The 15,090-nt window shown below is 40.6% G+C and overlaps 1 protein-coding gene across 1 annotated transcript in view; it reads left to right on the top strand.

Annotated features, from left to right (window-relative positions):
- Nucleotides 1–15,090, top strand: part of LOC104491049 (talin-2) — a 64,792-nt gene that overhangs the window by 31,944 nt on the left and 17,758 nt on the right. The window contains exons 20-30 of the mRNA XM_010133407.1: nucleotides 1–141; nucleotides 1,209–1,337; nucleotides 1,546–1,659; nucleotides 3,545–3,658; nucleotides 5,015–5,149; nucleotides 6,152–6,280; nucleotides 6,895–6,997; nucleotides 9,387–9,595; nucleotides 10,375–10,494; nucleotides 11,523–11,720; nucleotides 13,851–13,990. The exon at nucleotides 1–141 is cut by the window's left edge and continues 13 nt beyond it. Of these exons, the coding sequence (XP_010131709.1) occupies nucleotides 1–141; nucleotides 1,209–1,337; nucleotides 1,546–1,659; nucleotides 3,545–3,658; nucleotides 5,015–5,149; nucleotides 6,152–6,280; nucleotides 6,895–6,997; nucleotides 9,387–9,595; nucleotides 10,375–10,494; nucleotides 11,523–11,720; nucleotides 13,851–13,990 (1,532 nt within the window). The remainder of the gene's footprint in view (nucleotides 142–1,208; nucleotides 1,338–1,545; nucleotides 1,660–3,544; nucleotides 3,659–5,014; nucleotides 5,150–6,151; nucleotides 6,281–6,894; nucleotides 6,998–9,386; nucleotides 9,596–10,374; nucleotides 10,495–11,522; nucleotides 11,721–13,850; nucleotides 13,991–15,090) is intronic.

Genomic DNA, 15,090 nt, shown 5'->3' with positions numbered 1-15,090 from the left:
CTGGCTCAAGCCACTTCGGATCTCGTCAACGCCATGAGGTCAGATGCTGAAGCAGAAATTGATATGGACAACTCCAAGAAGCTTCTGGCAGCTGCAAAACTCCTGGCGGATTCTACAGCCCGCATGGTTGAAGCTGCAAAGGTATGAGGAAAATGAACTGCCAGCTTGAAAGTGTATGGTTATAGACAAAGGTGGTATGTAGGATATTACAGACGGGATCTGGCTGATAGCAGAGGTGGTTTTTCTTATCCTGTAAATGTTCTGTGTTTAATGGCTTATCCTAGGTACTTTTAGGGAGGAAAAAAAAGCATTAGTAACCTGGGGTATTTTTTGTTTTAAAAACCCTTCTTGCACTGCTTTGCTCACCTGTGTGCAGGGTGGTCGTGACTCGAGCCATCTGGGGCAGTTACCACCAGCCGTAACCACTGTGATGAGAAGTCTTGTAGCAGTCTACTGATACAAATGGAACAACAAACCCATAGCAATCTTTTATAAAAAAAACTAAGAAAGCAACTCTGCCTCTGCCTTCAGAACAATTTCTTCCACCTGGGGAATCCTGCCTGTTATATTTTGCCCCCCACCGTCCTGTTCTCACAAGAGAGGCAAATACCAAACCTTTTCTTTCCTTTCTGTGCATTGAAATCCACTAGGGAGAAATATGTTCTTTGAATTGTTTCCCAGATTCTGCACTTAAACAGTTTTCCCAGATCAGGGCCAGCCATTCTGCTAGGGTCTTTAGAAGGCCCACGTACTACAGAGTGTGTCCTTGACTTTCCAGTCCTTGACGTTCCAGCTTTCTCAAGACGCTGTGATAAATCTCGAGGTTTGAACTGCACTTACTGAAAGGCATATTGAACTGGGAATTTTAAAAACTGTTTTTTTCAAAACCTACATTCACCGAAGTGCATCACTACAGATAATAGTGGGAACAGTTTACAAAGGCTTTTCTCTCAAGCACTTGAAGTAGTATATGAAAAAAAAGTTCAACTCCTTTCCTCAAAGGACCTAACACACACAGTAACAACCTTGCACTAGCCACAAATATTCTGCTTCAAAGTCTTGCAACATTTTGATGTTATTCTAAATTCACTTAGGATAATATAAGGAAAATAAAGGTTGACATAGCAGACGCTGTCTGGATGTTAATCTACATTTTCTTCAGGAGCTTTTACTGAGACTTACGATTTTTGCTCTGAAATTTTGTGCAGGGAGCTGCAGCCAATCCTGAAAACGAGGATCAGCAGCAGCGTCTGAGAGAAGCAGCAGAGGGGCTGCGGGTTGCCACAAATGCTGCTGCGCAAAATGCCATCAAGAAGAAAATTGTCAGCAGATTAGAGGTTGGAAGCTAGATATTGCTGAATTTCCAGTTTACTCCAATTTGATAATTAGTACCTGTAGATAATTTCTACAGGTTAGTTAATCAAGGGATGTAATGTATTAATCGGTCAAAGCTGTTACTCTTAAATTTAACCTATAACATTTATTTTATTATCTCAATTACTCAGACTTTTTAAACTGCTGGTTTAATTCTCTTTTTCTCCATAGATTGCAGCTAAACAAGCTGCAGCTGCTGCTACTCAGACTATTGCAGCTTCTCAGAATGCAGCTGTTTCAAATAAGAACACAGCGGCCCACCAGCAACTTGTGCAGAGCTGTAAGGTAAACATACCACAGCCCAGTGACGAATAATTGCTGAACTCTGCTTTATGGGGAGCTGAAGATACGACATTTGTAATAATACTGTTGCAATCTCAAAAGGAGATTTTAAAACAAACAAAAAACCAAAACCAACAAGCCATCACACACATTCATCTGTTTGGTTTCTGGAGAACCCTCATTCCCACGTTTATTGCATTATCCATAGTTTTCATGCTTTACTGTACAGAGAGCTTTGAAAAGCTGAGCTGCTGTAAGCGTACTTGGCTGTTACAAATAACTCGGCAAACACCGTACTAGAAAGGATTGACAGGCTTACATACCTCAGCATGTGTCTGTTGAGTAACAACCAGCTCACAAGTGCTTTAAGTGAAAGTTTTGCTGCAGATCGGTCAGCCATCCTGGATATACAGAGCTGTGCCAGCAGCACTGTGAGGAGGGATCCAGTTGCTCAGAAGTTTGTACAGTGGCAGGAAATCTTGGAAATGATTTCAGCACACAAGCGTGGTCTTCAGCGGGTGTGTAGCTCTGCGATCATCAAAACAGGTGTTGAATGATACATGCAGTGAAATAGGACTGAGGTCTGCTATAGAATAAAAGTAACTTTTGGGTTTTCCACAATGAAGGATGAAGTAGCAATAGTGATGTATACTATAATGGAGTGAAATCCTCAATTAATTTATTGGTTATGTAACTAACAACACTCATCCTGCTGTTCTTATGGTCAGCCCATAAGCAACTGGATCCTTAAATGTCACTCTTAAAAAATAAGATGTAGCCCTTACTACGTCTTATGATTCCTAGGTTGAAGTTAGAGCTGCCAAGATGACAGATTTCAAGGTATGCCTGAAGCCAAGCTCATTTTTATAGTTCCAACCTGGAATGCTGAGTCTGGTGAGAAGCTGTTCTCTTTTGTGGTTAAGCTACATTTGGCAGCTTAATTTCTAGCTATGACTCATGTTGCTTCAGATTTTTTAAAGAAATGGCATTTAAAAAAAATTGAAAAAGACAATAGAATGCAGAAGGGTTTTCTTCTGGATAGAAGACAAGTGATGTGGGGAACAACAACAAAACCTTTAAAGAAGGCATCGTTAAAAGCCACATTAACATTCAGCAATTATTTCATGTCAAGTGAATAATCCTAAGAAATGCTGGAATTAAATGAGGTAGCTCAAGTACATCTCAAGATGGTGTTGTAGACAGCTGCTATTTCAGTATGAAATTTGAAAAAAGCAAGCTGATTCACTGTATTATTTGCAGTTCATTCTAATTTGATCTTGATGATGATTTATTAGATAGCAGAGAAGACCCAATACTTACTATTTCACTTTGCGGGCATGGGGTAATTAGTATTGCGCTGCTTAAGTAAGTGTTCTTGTGAAATGGATGGACAAGGAGCGTGAGTCTGGGCGGTCCAGGAAAAATGTTTTAGCAATATACGCTTCAGAATGCTCCAGCTGTTCTGTTCAGTTCGTTAGAAGTCAAGGAAAAGTAGGCTGAGGTGCTTGTCTGTGAAAGACAATCCTTTTCAGAAAGCAAGACATTCTCTTGAAAAATCTGTCACTGCCACTACTGGTGTTTGAACACGTGGAGGAAGTAATTCAAAATACTTCGTGTATATAATTTTACAGAAAAATCGTAGATTGTCTTGTAGGATCTTTAAACAGAGTAGCTTGAATAAAGATTTCTGAAGTATAACATCTCTGAAGAATCCTGTCGTGTATTCATTGGATTCCATGGAATCCTAAATGAGTTCTGTGAAGGCACAAAAGTGGTGTACCTGTGAATACCTCAGGTTGTCTTTGAGAGGTGTTGAAGGTTGCTTTAGTGTCAAAGGGTTTGGAGTTTTTATTTATGTACTAAAAGCTTTTCCCTTTGTTTATTACAGAATGTTGCAGACCACATTCCTCAGTTGGTGCAGGGTGTGAGAGGAAGTCAAGCTCAGGCAGAAGACCTCAGTGCCCAGCTTGCTTTGATAAATTCCAGCCAGAACTTCCTTCAGGTGAAGTGAATCAATCACCGTAGTAGATTCCATTAGAGCAAAAAGCATTTTTTGGTGCTGTGTTTTTTAACTGAGATAAATAAGCAGTAAACTGTTAAGAAGCATGTAAAGAACTTCATCACTGACTGTGAGCCATAACTAAGGAGAATTTAGTTCCTCAGGTCAGATGGCTGAAGTACGTTGAATCTGTGGAGTAAAAACTGCCACCATTGAGAATAAAAGTAACAAGAATACTAAAGCATATGGGGAAGAAACATTTACTGTTGTAGCACTTGCCTTCTGAGAAAGAGTTTAAAGAACAAGGCAGAAAGAATCCTGCATCTTTCTAAGCAGAAGTCTGAATATGTGAGGTGCTGTTGTGACCTTCCTTAGTAAAGGTAAAGTTAGTGTTGCAGCAACAAGCTCCAGAACTCTTCACAAATAAAAGGGAGTATAACCATGTTTCTTAGGTAAGAGCCTGTATATGTAATGGATCTTGACTGAAGTTTTGAACAAAACACAACATTTGACTCTGTTCTTCTTCCAAAACATCGTTAAAAAAAATAATCTAGGGTTGATAACAAAACTATTGGGTTTATTGTTGACATTACAAGAAACAAAGAGAAGAAACCCATTCTCCATGTAATGACATGATCATTCCCTGGCACCAGTTAGTCCTGCCTTAAATGTGGAGTAGAAATGAACCCTTTCGTTGGTTGCTGTTAGCAGGATTTTATGGTCCTGTGTAGGCAGAGGTATTGCAAACCATGCTCTCTCTGTTTGAGTATTTTGCTGTGATTCTCTCTGGAGTCATTAAAATTATCCATCTCTTCTCTGGCTGTATGTGTGTACCATGGAGATGGTGAGAATCAGCAAAGTATTTAAATTGTATTAGCAGCAAACCCTGGGAAAAGTCATTGCCTGATTTATAGTTCTTAATTTATAGACCTTTGGCTGAGTTTCGTATTTAGAAACATTAAGATAAATTTGCTGTCTGTGCCCCCTGAACCTGCTCGCACCACATCGGTGCTGAATGGCAAAACTATACATTTAAATATTTTTAAGTAGTCTACATGAGCACTGAAAGGCCACAGGCAGACATTGGAGCCCATGAAGTACTAATAAAGCACAAAAGAGACCTGCTGCAGAGGACACTGCAGCGTGGAACTCCAACAGGGTGCAGCGTGTGCATAAAGGGCTGGGATCTAGAAGGTGCGTGGTTAAGGTTTGAGGAAGTGCACAGTATGGTCACTACAGAAAATCTAGAGATTTCACGAGGGTGCGAATGGAGGAAGCAGTTTGTTTGTTGAGTTGTAGCTTTCTTTGAAGAAAATGAGCTGGTAAAACCAATTGTGTTCACTGCTCTTCTTTGAACAGCCAGGAAGTAAAATGGTGGCATCTGCTAAAGCTGCAGTCCCCACTGTGACCGATCAAGCGGCAGCAATGCAGCTAAGTCAGTGCGCAAAAAATCTTGCTACCAGCTTAGCTGAGCTACGAACCGCCTCGCAGAAGGTAGGGAAATACTCATTTTCGTTCAGCTGAAGCAAGACTGCTTGGATGGTGTTCACAGGCTCGCTCCTGCTCGGCCCACTGTCTCCCCACACCCCACCAAGGGAATGGCTCATGCTCAGGCAGCGTTCATGTCTCAGCGTTCCTTTTTGGGCACAGGTTGCTCAGACTCCCAGGCAGTTTCGGATAGACAGGGGAGGGAGAAGCAGCAAGAAATCTGTAAAGCTTGTGCTACCCTTTTATCAAACTATTCTTCTACAATGCCTTTCCAGACCAGCAGGGCAGGAGGAGGGTGTAGAGAGAGCAGCACGTCAAAGCTGGGAGCTGCTGTTGCATCTGAAGGAGAGCAGGGGAAGAGGAGCCTATCTCATACACCTGCCAAGGGCAGAACCCAGATACAGCAGCTTTGGTCAGTGTTGTCATGGAGAACTGGAGCTACCATCTCTCCAGTGCAGGGAAGCACAGGCTTTCTGTTTCACACACAGATTTCTAAGCTAGGTATGGGTTTAAAAAAAAGTGTCATTGGAAGGTCTGTTCTCTTTTTGTGTATGCTGAGGCCCAAAACCACGATTGTAGCATATAGGTGGTTACACCCAAGCTAACGATCAGACTTCCAGCTGGGGTACTGAGGACTGCGGGTTGCCACATCAGAGAGTTCGGTGTGACTTTAGTCATGGTGTGTAGTCAAGCTATCTGTCACAGGTGAAGTCCAGACTGCAGCAGTTACTTGCTCAGTTCCTGGACTGCCTAGCGTGAAGGCATGTGTACAAAGCTCAGCACATCTCATTCCCTTGGTGGCTCTTAACTGTGTGTTATTCTATTCACAAGCCAAAAATATTGTGCATGAGTTTGGAATCCATGATGTGTAACACTTGAGGTGCCCACGACGGCCACTTAAGTCATGAGAGCAATAATTTGGGAGAGGGAGATTCTATCTGACGCACTTACTATTTCTGACAGTGGCCTACAGCTGCTAACAGTGATATTGATCTGGTTTCTGAATAGGCTCATGAAGCGTGTGGCCCAATGGAGATCGATTCTGCTTTGAATACAGTCCAGACGCTCAAAAATGAACTGCAAGATGCGAAGATGGCAGCTGTGGATGGACAGTTAAAACCTCTCCCAGGAGAAACTGTAATTGAGGAAGGATGTTCTTCATTTAAAATCAAACAAACAAAGTTAGCTGTTAAAAATTTTAAGTATTAGAGGCAATATGAGTTATAAGGCTCGGGATAATGATGACATTTTGCACTAATTTTCTTAAAAGGAGTATTCCTGCTACACCAGAAGTATGTGCTGTAGTAGAATTACTCATAGGACTGTAGGGCCTTTCCTCAAATTACAGTTTAGTAATTTAGCAGCAATGTTTTGGTCTTGTCAAAAAGAATCTCTTTTCAGTAGGGACAAAGGTGAAAAGTCAGTACTTCTAAGAGTACTCGTCCTGATAGGCTCAGTGAAATGTTTGGCAAAAAAAAATTCTCCTCAGGTGAAGGTATTGATTTCCATATAATCAGAATATAAATTAGTTTTGTTGTTCGTATTACCTAATATGTTAATTTATTTCACCCTGGACAGGCAAAACATGCTAGTCAGTTTTCAGAAAAACTGTGTGCATGTGTGTGTGTTCGGTAGCTGAGGAATAAAAGCTTGGGGTTTGTGGAATGAGGAGATTTTTAGTACTATTTAAAAAACAAGCGTGTTTTTGTTGAGCTTAAACAAAGAATTTTGTCCTTTGCAATTTTTCACAGCTTGAGAAATGCACTCAGGACCTGGGAAGTACCTCCAAAGCAGTCGGTTCATCAATGGCCCAGTTGTTAACTTGTGCTGCTCAAGGCAATGAGCACTACACAGGTAGTGTTTTATTCATAATGTCTCTGCGAGTCACTAGATACTGTGAGTTACTAAGTTACTAGGAATTGCTAGTGTGAATAACCTGCTTCATCAAAGAACAGTGTTGTGGTGTGTTGTGTGTCTGTGTGTAACCAGCACAGATTGAGACATCCGCTGGGTTTTGTAAATATATGCCACAAACTCCGCGAAGGACAGAACTAAAGTGTAATGCAACTTAAAGGTCAGTGCTACTGGAAATGTTGCTATGTCCTTTCAGAAGGTTAAAAGCATCTTTGGATATTTTTTGAAGCACAGGGTGCAAACAGACTTGGGAGAGCTTGGTGACATTTAAAACTGCATCTCTTACTAGATGTTACCAGTTTACATGTACAATGCAGCTGATCTCTGAGTCACTGATCACATTTGCATAGTTTGAGTTGAAGGCAAGGGGGAATGTGGGCGCGCAGTTCTGCAGTTTGGTTTTGTACCAGTACTTTCAGAAGCAAAAAAAAAAACTTAAGGAAAATGTGCCTTGCAGGAGGAAAAAAAGGTTTATTCTTACATGGTAAAATGTTTTGTCTCCTTATTTCTGTAAGAAACAAAAGCTGCTGCTGCAAATTTTACTGCAGGGGTTTTTTTTAAATATTACTGATGAAATGCATTATGACAATTAATTACCACTTCATCAGAAAAAAATGCATCAGAGCTACGTAACTTTCATTTGAAGCAGATGTAATTGCCTTAAGATGGCTCATGTCTTTATTGCCCAGCTGTGCAGAAGTTAGCACAGGGTAGCTTAGCACAGGAAGGTACTTGCAGCTTATATTGAATAATTAAAGCTAGTAGATCTCTTAACATCCAGCAGTAAGACCTGTTTGAATGGGAAATCCTACAAAGAAATGAATTCCTTTTCGAAGTTCTTACCACTGTTTCCTATCTCATACTGTCTCTTAATGCTGTTGTGTGCTCAAGGAAGCACAGAACGTTTGTGGGTATTACGACATTCTGTGCTTCCCTGTGATGAAAATTCTTTACAGCTTATATTCACTAGTTAATAATTCCCTTTTGTCTGCAACTGTCACATAAGTTTCTTTTCACATTGTACTGAAAGTCACTGTAGAGGATGAAAGCAGCACCAAACTGAAAGCAAAAGCATCAGACTTTTTTTTTTGTGGTGCGCTATGATAAATTAGGTCAAACTTAAAAGATGATTACTGATACTCTTTAAATAAAGGAAACAAAAAATGTGGGTATTTTCCAGAAATTTTCTTTAAAAATTAAGAATGTGGAAAGCTCTCTGGGATTTGTCAAATGGAAAGGCTGTAACTGCAGTGTAGGCAGTACTGTTTCTCTGCCTAGCTTGGCTTTATTTTGGCATATCACTTGCTTCTAAAGTCCCTGTGTTTAAAATGTGCAGTTATCAGAAGAGGAAATCTTAAAAGGCACTGGTGATAAAATGCGTGCATGGCTACTTTGTGGGTTGTATTTGGTTGTGACATCGCAGCTTTCCAAGCGTTTCCAGCAGGGATATTAGAACGTTCTAATTATTTGTAATGCCTAAATACGGATAACCAAGAGGTCTTGTACAGCAAATATGAAGCTTTCCTTTGGTAGAAATAGCATGATTTTAACATTTTTCATTCAAAACATACCACCTGTACTAATGACATATGTTGTTGGCTAGACTATGTGCTAATTAAGGTCTTTTAGAAGACTATTTTATATTGATTTTCTTTCATGTAAGGGCTGAATTAAACTTCAAAAACAGAAGAATGGGACCACTATTCATAGTTGTACACCTTAGCGTCAGAGCTGGTTAATGTTCTGTAGTGTTGGCCAGACAGACCATAGACACTAATGTCACGATGTTCTCTCTGACTTCATTCACTTACTTTTATGTGCTTGTACTCCGTGATGTTAGGTTATATCAAGTTGTATCATTCCTCATGATCTCTCTTTTTTTAATTGCTTGAACTTAAGTTATTGCTGTCTTTGTTCTGTAAAAAGAAAAAAGTTGCATGTTCAGAAGCTGTATTGATGCTGTGGCTCTGAAGTCATGTTCTTACAGGCAATCACTTTCCCCCATAGCTTGTAGTGTGAGTTTTTCCTCATTTTCCAGCTTTTAGATTTTTGTCTTTTGCAGTACTTCACTAAGATTTAGTCACTGATGTAGAGCTGTGGCCAGAACGAGGTCTCTGGGGTGTAGTATTTACTTTATGGCTTCACTACAGGCATTGCTCTAGGCACATGAAGCTGTGTATCTCCAATGTGTCCATGTTGAAAGAGTTTCCTTTAAACTGTATTTGCAATGTTATTTTGCTTTGGGATCATTAGCTGCAAATTCATCTGTCATAAAATACAAAGATCGTCTTCAAGGGTACTGAATAGAATCTTTGAAATCTGAACATAGGAGTTGCTGCCAGAGAAACTGCTCAGGCTTTGAAGACTTTGGCTCAGGCAGCACGAGGGGTTGCAGCATCTACTACCGACCCTGTGGCAGCACATGCAATGTTGGATTCGGCCAGGGACGTGATGGAAGGCTCTGCTATGCTTATTCAGGAGGCGAAGCAGGCCCTGGCAGCGCCAGGGGATGCAGACAGTCAGCAGAGGTTGGCCCAGGTGAGTTAGGACTTGAGCAGCTACATGAATTACCAAACACCCAAGGTGAAATTACTTAGAACACAGCATTGAATAATGAGAACAACAGAAAATAAGGCTGCAAGCAATGTCAGCTCTCTATTCCTAGTAACATTGTGTTTATGCTAAACAATGCAGACGGTGCAAAGCATGATATCTAGTCATCTTTAAGAAAAATAAACTTGCATGAAGATGCAGTTAAGTGCTTTTACCCACAACATATTTGAGTAGGTGGCTTGACTGCAAAAGTAAAACAACTGTTAAACTGACCGTTGTCAAACAAAGGATCTGTATTCACGCTATATTCAAAAAGTGGATGCACTCCTTCTACACATGTTGCACCACAGGTTCTTTTTTTACTGTTTGAAAAGTTCTAGAATTTGTCTGTATTTCACATGATTCCTTAGGAGACATTTGTTTAATCAGGACTTTGGAAAAAAGAAACGTGCCAAGGAATTCTGTGATTAGTACATAGTTAACTTCAGGGGGCGTTCCCGTGCACGCTGTGCAGCAGCCTTTCTCCCAGGTGCCAGGAGCAGTTGTGGAGCTGCCCTGCCAACACTGTCAGTCAGATGGGTGAGCGTAAAAAATGACTACTGCTGAACTGCAGGTGAGCAAAGCAAGAAAGTCATGAGCCTCAAAACTGGTCTTGTCAGAGTCAGAACGTAGGAATTGCTGGCTATAGACTCTGCCTCCCATTGGATAAACGACCAATAACTTAAACCTTTCTTGGTGTGGATGTGTTTACTTATGTGTTGTAGGTGGCAAAAGCAGTGTCTCACTCCTTGAATAACTGTGTGAATTGTCTGCCTGGACAAAAGGATGTGGATGTGGCCTTAAAGAGTATTGGGGAATCTAGCAAGAAGCTCCTTGTTGATTCGGTGAGATGTTTTTTAACGTAGAAATAAATTCCAGAGAACTGAAAAGCAGATCTGGGTTCCCCATGTGTCAAATTATTATTTAGTAAATGTGCCCTACGTATACTTCCTATAAGTTTTGGTTAAGTTTATGCATCTTCACGTAGCTGCTACTTTGGGTGAAATGCTGTTCTTCTAGTTGATGGGAAAGGTAACGTGTCTGTAGCTCGTGAAGACAGTAATAAAGCTGTTGTCATAAATCACCATTAGTTTGGTTTTCTGAAAACGTCAGCTGTGACTTAATGTTTTGAAGAACATGAAAATTAGCAAATTATAGTCATCTCCCACACAAGTGATCAGTTCAGTTTAAAGAGCATGGTGGTCAGTCAAAAAAATTTTTTCGTGCATCTGTGGTCATTTTGTGCGCAGATGAGAATTGTTGTATTTCCGTTTAACTGCATTCATGTAAAAAAAATAAAATCCTTTGTGCACTGGTAATTTGCTGGAAGGTTTTATGATTTGAACAACTTTTTTCTGCGCCTACCAGTGATCCTGCTAAGCTGTGAATGAAGGAGGAATTGTAATTTGGTATGTTTGTGCAATGCCTTTTGGTAAAACCAGGTCAGGAGTTTAGAGTTACTCTGAAGAGCCGCCGATACTTGTCTGGAAAGCTTGTTTGTGGCAGTGAACGGTGACCTGGAGATGAAAATCCTCTTTTTGCCACTGAGTTCATCACTTCAAATTTCATAGTTGAACCATAAAATAACTATTGTAATTTCTGTCCCTTGAAAGCCTTATGTGCTGGTCTGTCCCATGAACGAAGCAGTGGGACTAAGGCCATTGTATAGATTTCTGGTTCATAGCTGTCCGACGGTCAGACTATTCCGCACTCAGAACTGAATCACTAGCAGTCCCGTTGCAGTACTCTGTTCCGGCATGTATGTGAAGCTCACTGCTGTATTGCCTTTAGTGTTCTTGAATTTGAACTTCCCAGTCATCAAGGGCTGGTGTGATGTGACAGGCAATAATGCACAGCGCTTGGTCTCTCACAGCTACCTCCAAGTTCTAAGTCATTTCAAGAAGCTCAGAGTGAACTGAACCAGGCAGCAGCAGACCTGAATCAGTCAGCAGGAGAAGTCGTCCATGCTACACGGGGCCAAAGTGGGGAACTAGCTGCAGCCTCTGGAAAATTCAGTGATGATTTTGATGAGTTTCTTGATGCTGGCATTGAAATGGCTGGGCAAGCACAAGTAAGTTTTACATTTTATTAATTGGAACCAAGGATTCTCTTGAGCGTAGAATCTTGCAGTGCAGTACCTTGGTTATCTAGTAGCACAGTACAGTGAGCTGGTGTGAGCCTGTCCAAATATGACAGGTCATGTTTGTTACGAAGCAGTCATCCGTAACTGGTTATCTAGAGTGAAGTCCACTCAGCATTTGCATTTTACCCGGGATACCGGTATTAGTTCTGTGCCTGGTCAGAAATATGACTTCTTACTCCTCTGTCTAGTTTGGGCTGTTGACTCATTTGAGCTGTATATCTGAAGGTGAAAAGGTATGCTGAACCTCTCAAAGGGTAACTTTTATTTTGGTAGAACTACCATGGAGCATAATTTATGTGAACACTGTTCAAAATTTAGCACCTTTTCTTTGCTAATTTTCAAATGCTTTAAGTAGTGAGAGGAAAAGATGCATTTAGGATCCAGACTTGATACTGCTCTGTGGAGCACGCTACTGTGGACCTGCTGCAGAGCAGAGCAAGCACTTGAAAAGGGCTGGCTAAGATGCCCTGGATGTGACAGCGAGGACTTGGACTTGTTTAGTGGTTTAAAATCTGGCAAATTCTGTTCTGATGGACTCGATAACAATCAGGAATGTTGTCATGCATTGCCTAGCTTACTTCTAGTACTCTAGGAACTCATTTGAAGTTGGAGATTTCTCCTTCCTTATATCTTACTGGCTTTAGGTGTACTGAATTACACTAATTGGTCATTTAGAGATGATTCAGCTTAACAAATGTCAGCCTATAAAAAAGGGTCATGTACCAGGAGAGCTAGGAGGACTTGCAGAAATAAGAATCTGCAGACTATTTTGCCTTGGGAGGAGGAAGTTGCAAACCTAAGGAATGATTGCCAAAAGAAAACTAGCCAGAGAGTCTTGAGTGTGACAGTCCTTTGAATTCACTTATGAAGTGTCTCTGTAGAGCAGATGCTTTGCAGATAAAGCTGAGTGGAGAGACTGGAAAATGACTGTTGATTATTCTCCATCAAAACTTCATCATTCAGGTTCTGGAGTCATGAAGTGAGTTAGGGACCAATTATCAGCTGCTTCTCTGAAACTCAGTAGGAGTAAGGAACCTGACTACTCTTTTAGCCATGGGCCTCATTTACTTTTCAAATGTTTTGTTTAAAGCAATTCAATGAAGGCAAAGGTAGAAATGATACTGCAAATAGATTCTTGAAAAGAGATACTGATGACCTTGTGGCCCCTGTGGATTTGCTTATCCTGCTGACAAAGGAGATAACAACCATCTTAGCTATTATGGCTGATCTTTCAAAAGAGAAAGCCTTCTGTCTGTGTCTAGTTTTTTGGCCTAAACAGAAGCAATATGAGTTATTTTGGATGCCCAGCAGAATGTTGGGGTAGGGAAGAAGCAGAATGTAAATACAGAGTAGAAGCTATTCACATCAGCTGAGTAATATGCAACTTCTTTTCATAAATCCCTGAACAGACTATTAGAAAAAACAAATTCACTTCTGCTGATCGCTGACAGAGGAATCAGTCACAGCTGTTTGCTGTGATAACACAGTACTTCCTGTAAATGAAGGTACATGCAGGTTTTCCTGTTCAAGCAATGGCTTAAAATAAGTAATAGAGTATCCAAGTCAGACCGTTTACCAGACGAGGCTTATAGAACATATTTGCTTGGGACAGAGGACTTTCTGGAGGGGTCTTTCTGTGTAAGTAACCCCAGTTAGATGCTAAGAGAGCCTGTGGGTTGCACAGAGGACGCTAGAATACAGAGCATGTACGCTGACTGAATAATGTGGGTCGGTTGTGCCAGGCAGAGACGTATGAGCCTTGACAACAAAAGCGTTGTTCAACAAGTAGTAAAGTTTCTCCGTTGCTCATTTGTGAATACTGCCATTGTTAGAAACCAAGCTGTTTGTTATGGGGGTTTCTTTTTGTGTTACGTAAGTGAAGCTAGGGCACCTGTCCGGATGAACAGAGGCTTTGGTCCATGTCCTTCTCTGGACTGTAGTCCCCCTGCATGTCACTGGTTTCAGGTGAATAAACAAACTAGGTTTCCAAATGTGGTTTTAGCACACTCTTTTTATTGCAAACTCTGCACTTAATGTTACGCTGCTCTGGCTTTCCAGACTAAAGAGGACCAGATTCAAGTAATAGGTAACCTCAAGAGCATCTCTATGGCTTCCAGCAAGCTGTTACTGGCTGCCAAGTCTTTGTCTGTTGATCCTGGAGCTCCTAATGCCAAGAACCTCTTAGCCGCAGCAGCAAGGTAAGGATGTGTTGCTTACTTTAGGTTTTCTGAGGATATTTGCATTTTTCTGTGATATTTATACTGCATTGATATATTCTGCTATTGACAGTTAACTGAGTGGTTGGAACCTGCAGTTCTATTTCAGTTAAAGTAGGCTGGAGGAAAACTGCTTCTTGTGGAGTAGTTGCTCAACTGGTGTATCTTGTTGCCCTTGCTGGAAATAAGAACCAGCAGCTGAAGAGTTGGCCTGGTGTTTGAAAGGAACTAGTGTGTTTTGCCAGCTGTTTTTACCATGTGTGTTCTGACAAGGCAGTAGCTAACAGTAAGCTTCTCAATCCTTAACAAAGGAAAGAAATTGAATGATGTTCCTCTATAGAATGTGCTTAAAAATCATGTTGTCGTTACCTATCACTAACAGTGTTTATGTGGTGGAATTTGGTTTTTTTAAGGATTCTGTCAACTACGCCCTGAATTACATCTTGTGGATCCTTTTTGTCAGTCAAGGTGCTCAGTGTTTATGTGAAAAATAATACTGCATTTCAGTGCTTGACTGGATAATCGCCTCCCCTTCACTTTTCACCTTTTATTGGTTTTTTTTGAATTAACTTTTTAGTTGGTTATCTAAGTTTCTAAATGGAATGTTCAAATATCAAGCTGGGACGGATGAAGGACAGATAGACATCACACCTGAAAACGTGAACATTGAATCAGGTGAATGCCTGAGTTCATGTCAATGTGATTTATAATATTGTCTTCCAAAATGTTTATGCCCACAAAGATTAACCCTAGAGAGGAGCTAAGTGAAGGCTGTTATTTCTTTGGGAGCAGTGTAGCTGATGTTTGCTCTGGACCTTGGAATCATCTGCTTCTAATAGCAATAACTTTATTTTGAAAAAATGAATCCAATCCTTTAATAAAGGACTTGTTTAAGAATATATGCTACTTTACTTTGTCATATTTATTTAAAAAAATCTAACATCCATCTTGTCTCCCCAGAAATAAATAGCTTCAAGGAAAATCGTAGGTAATTGAAGGCACACTGCTTGGAAATGAAGTAGTTGCATGAGCTTTTGTTGTTGCCGCAGCATCAGATTTCTGCTTTAGGCTTAGAGCATTCC

The sequence above is a fragment of the Buceros rhinoceros genome, unplaced genomic scaffold, assembly GCF_000710305.1.
Source record: "Buceros rhinoceros silvestris isolate BGI_N320 unplaced genomic scaffold, ASM71030v1 scaffold19523, whole genome shotgun sequence".
In the NCBI taxonomy this organism is placed as follows: Eukaryota; Metazoa; Chordata; class Aves; order Bucerotiformes; family Bucerotidae; genus Buceros; species Buceros rhinoceros.
Note: the sequence above shows the minus strand (reverse complement) of the source record. Positions and strands in the feature narration are given on the sequence as shown.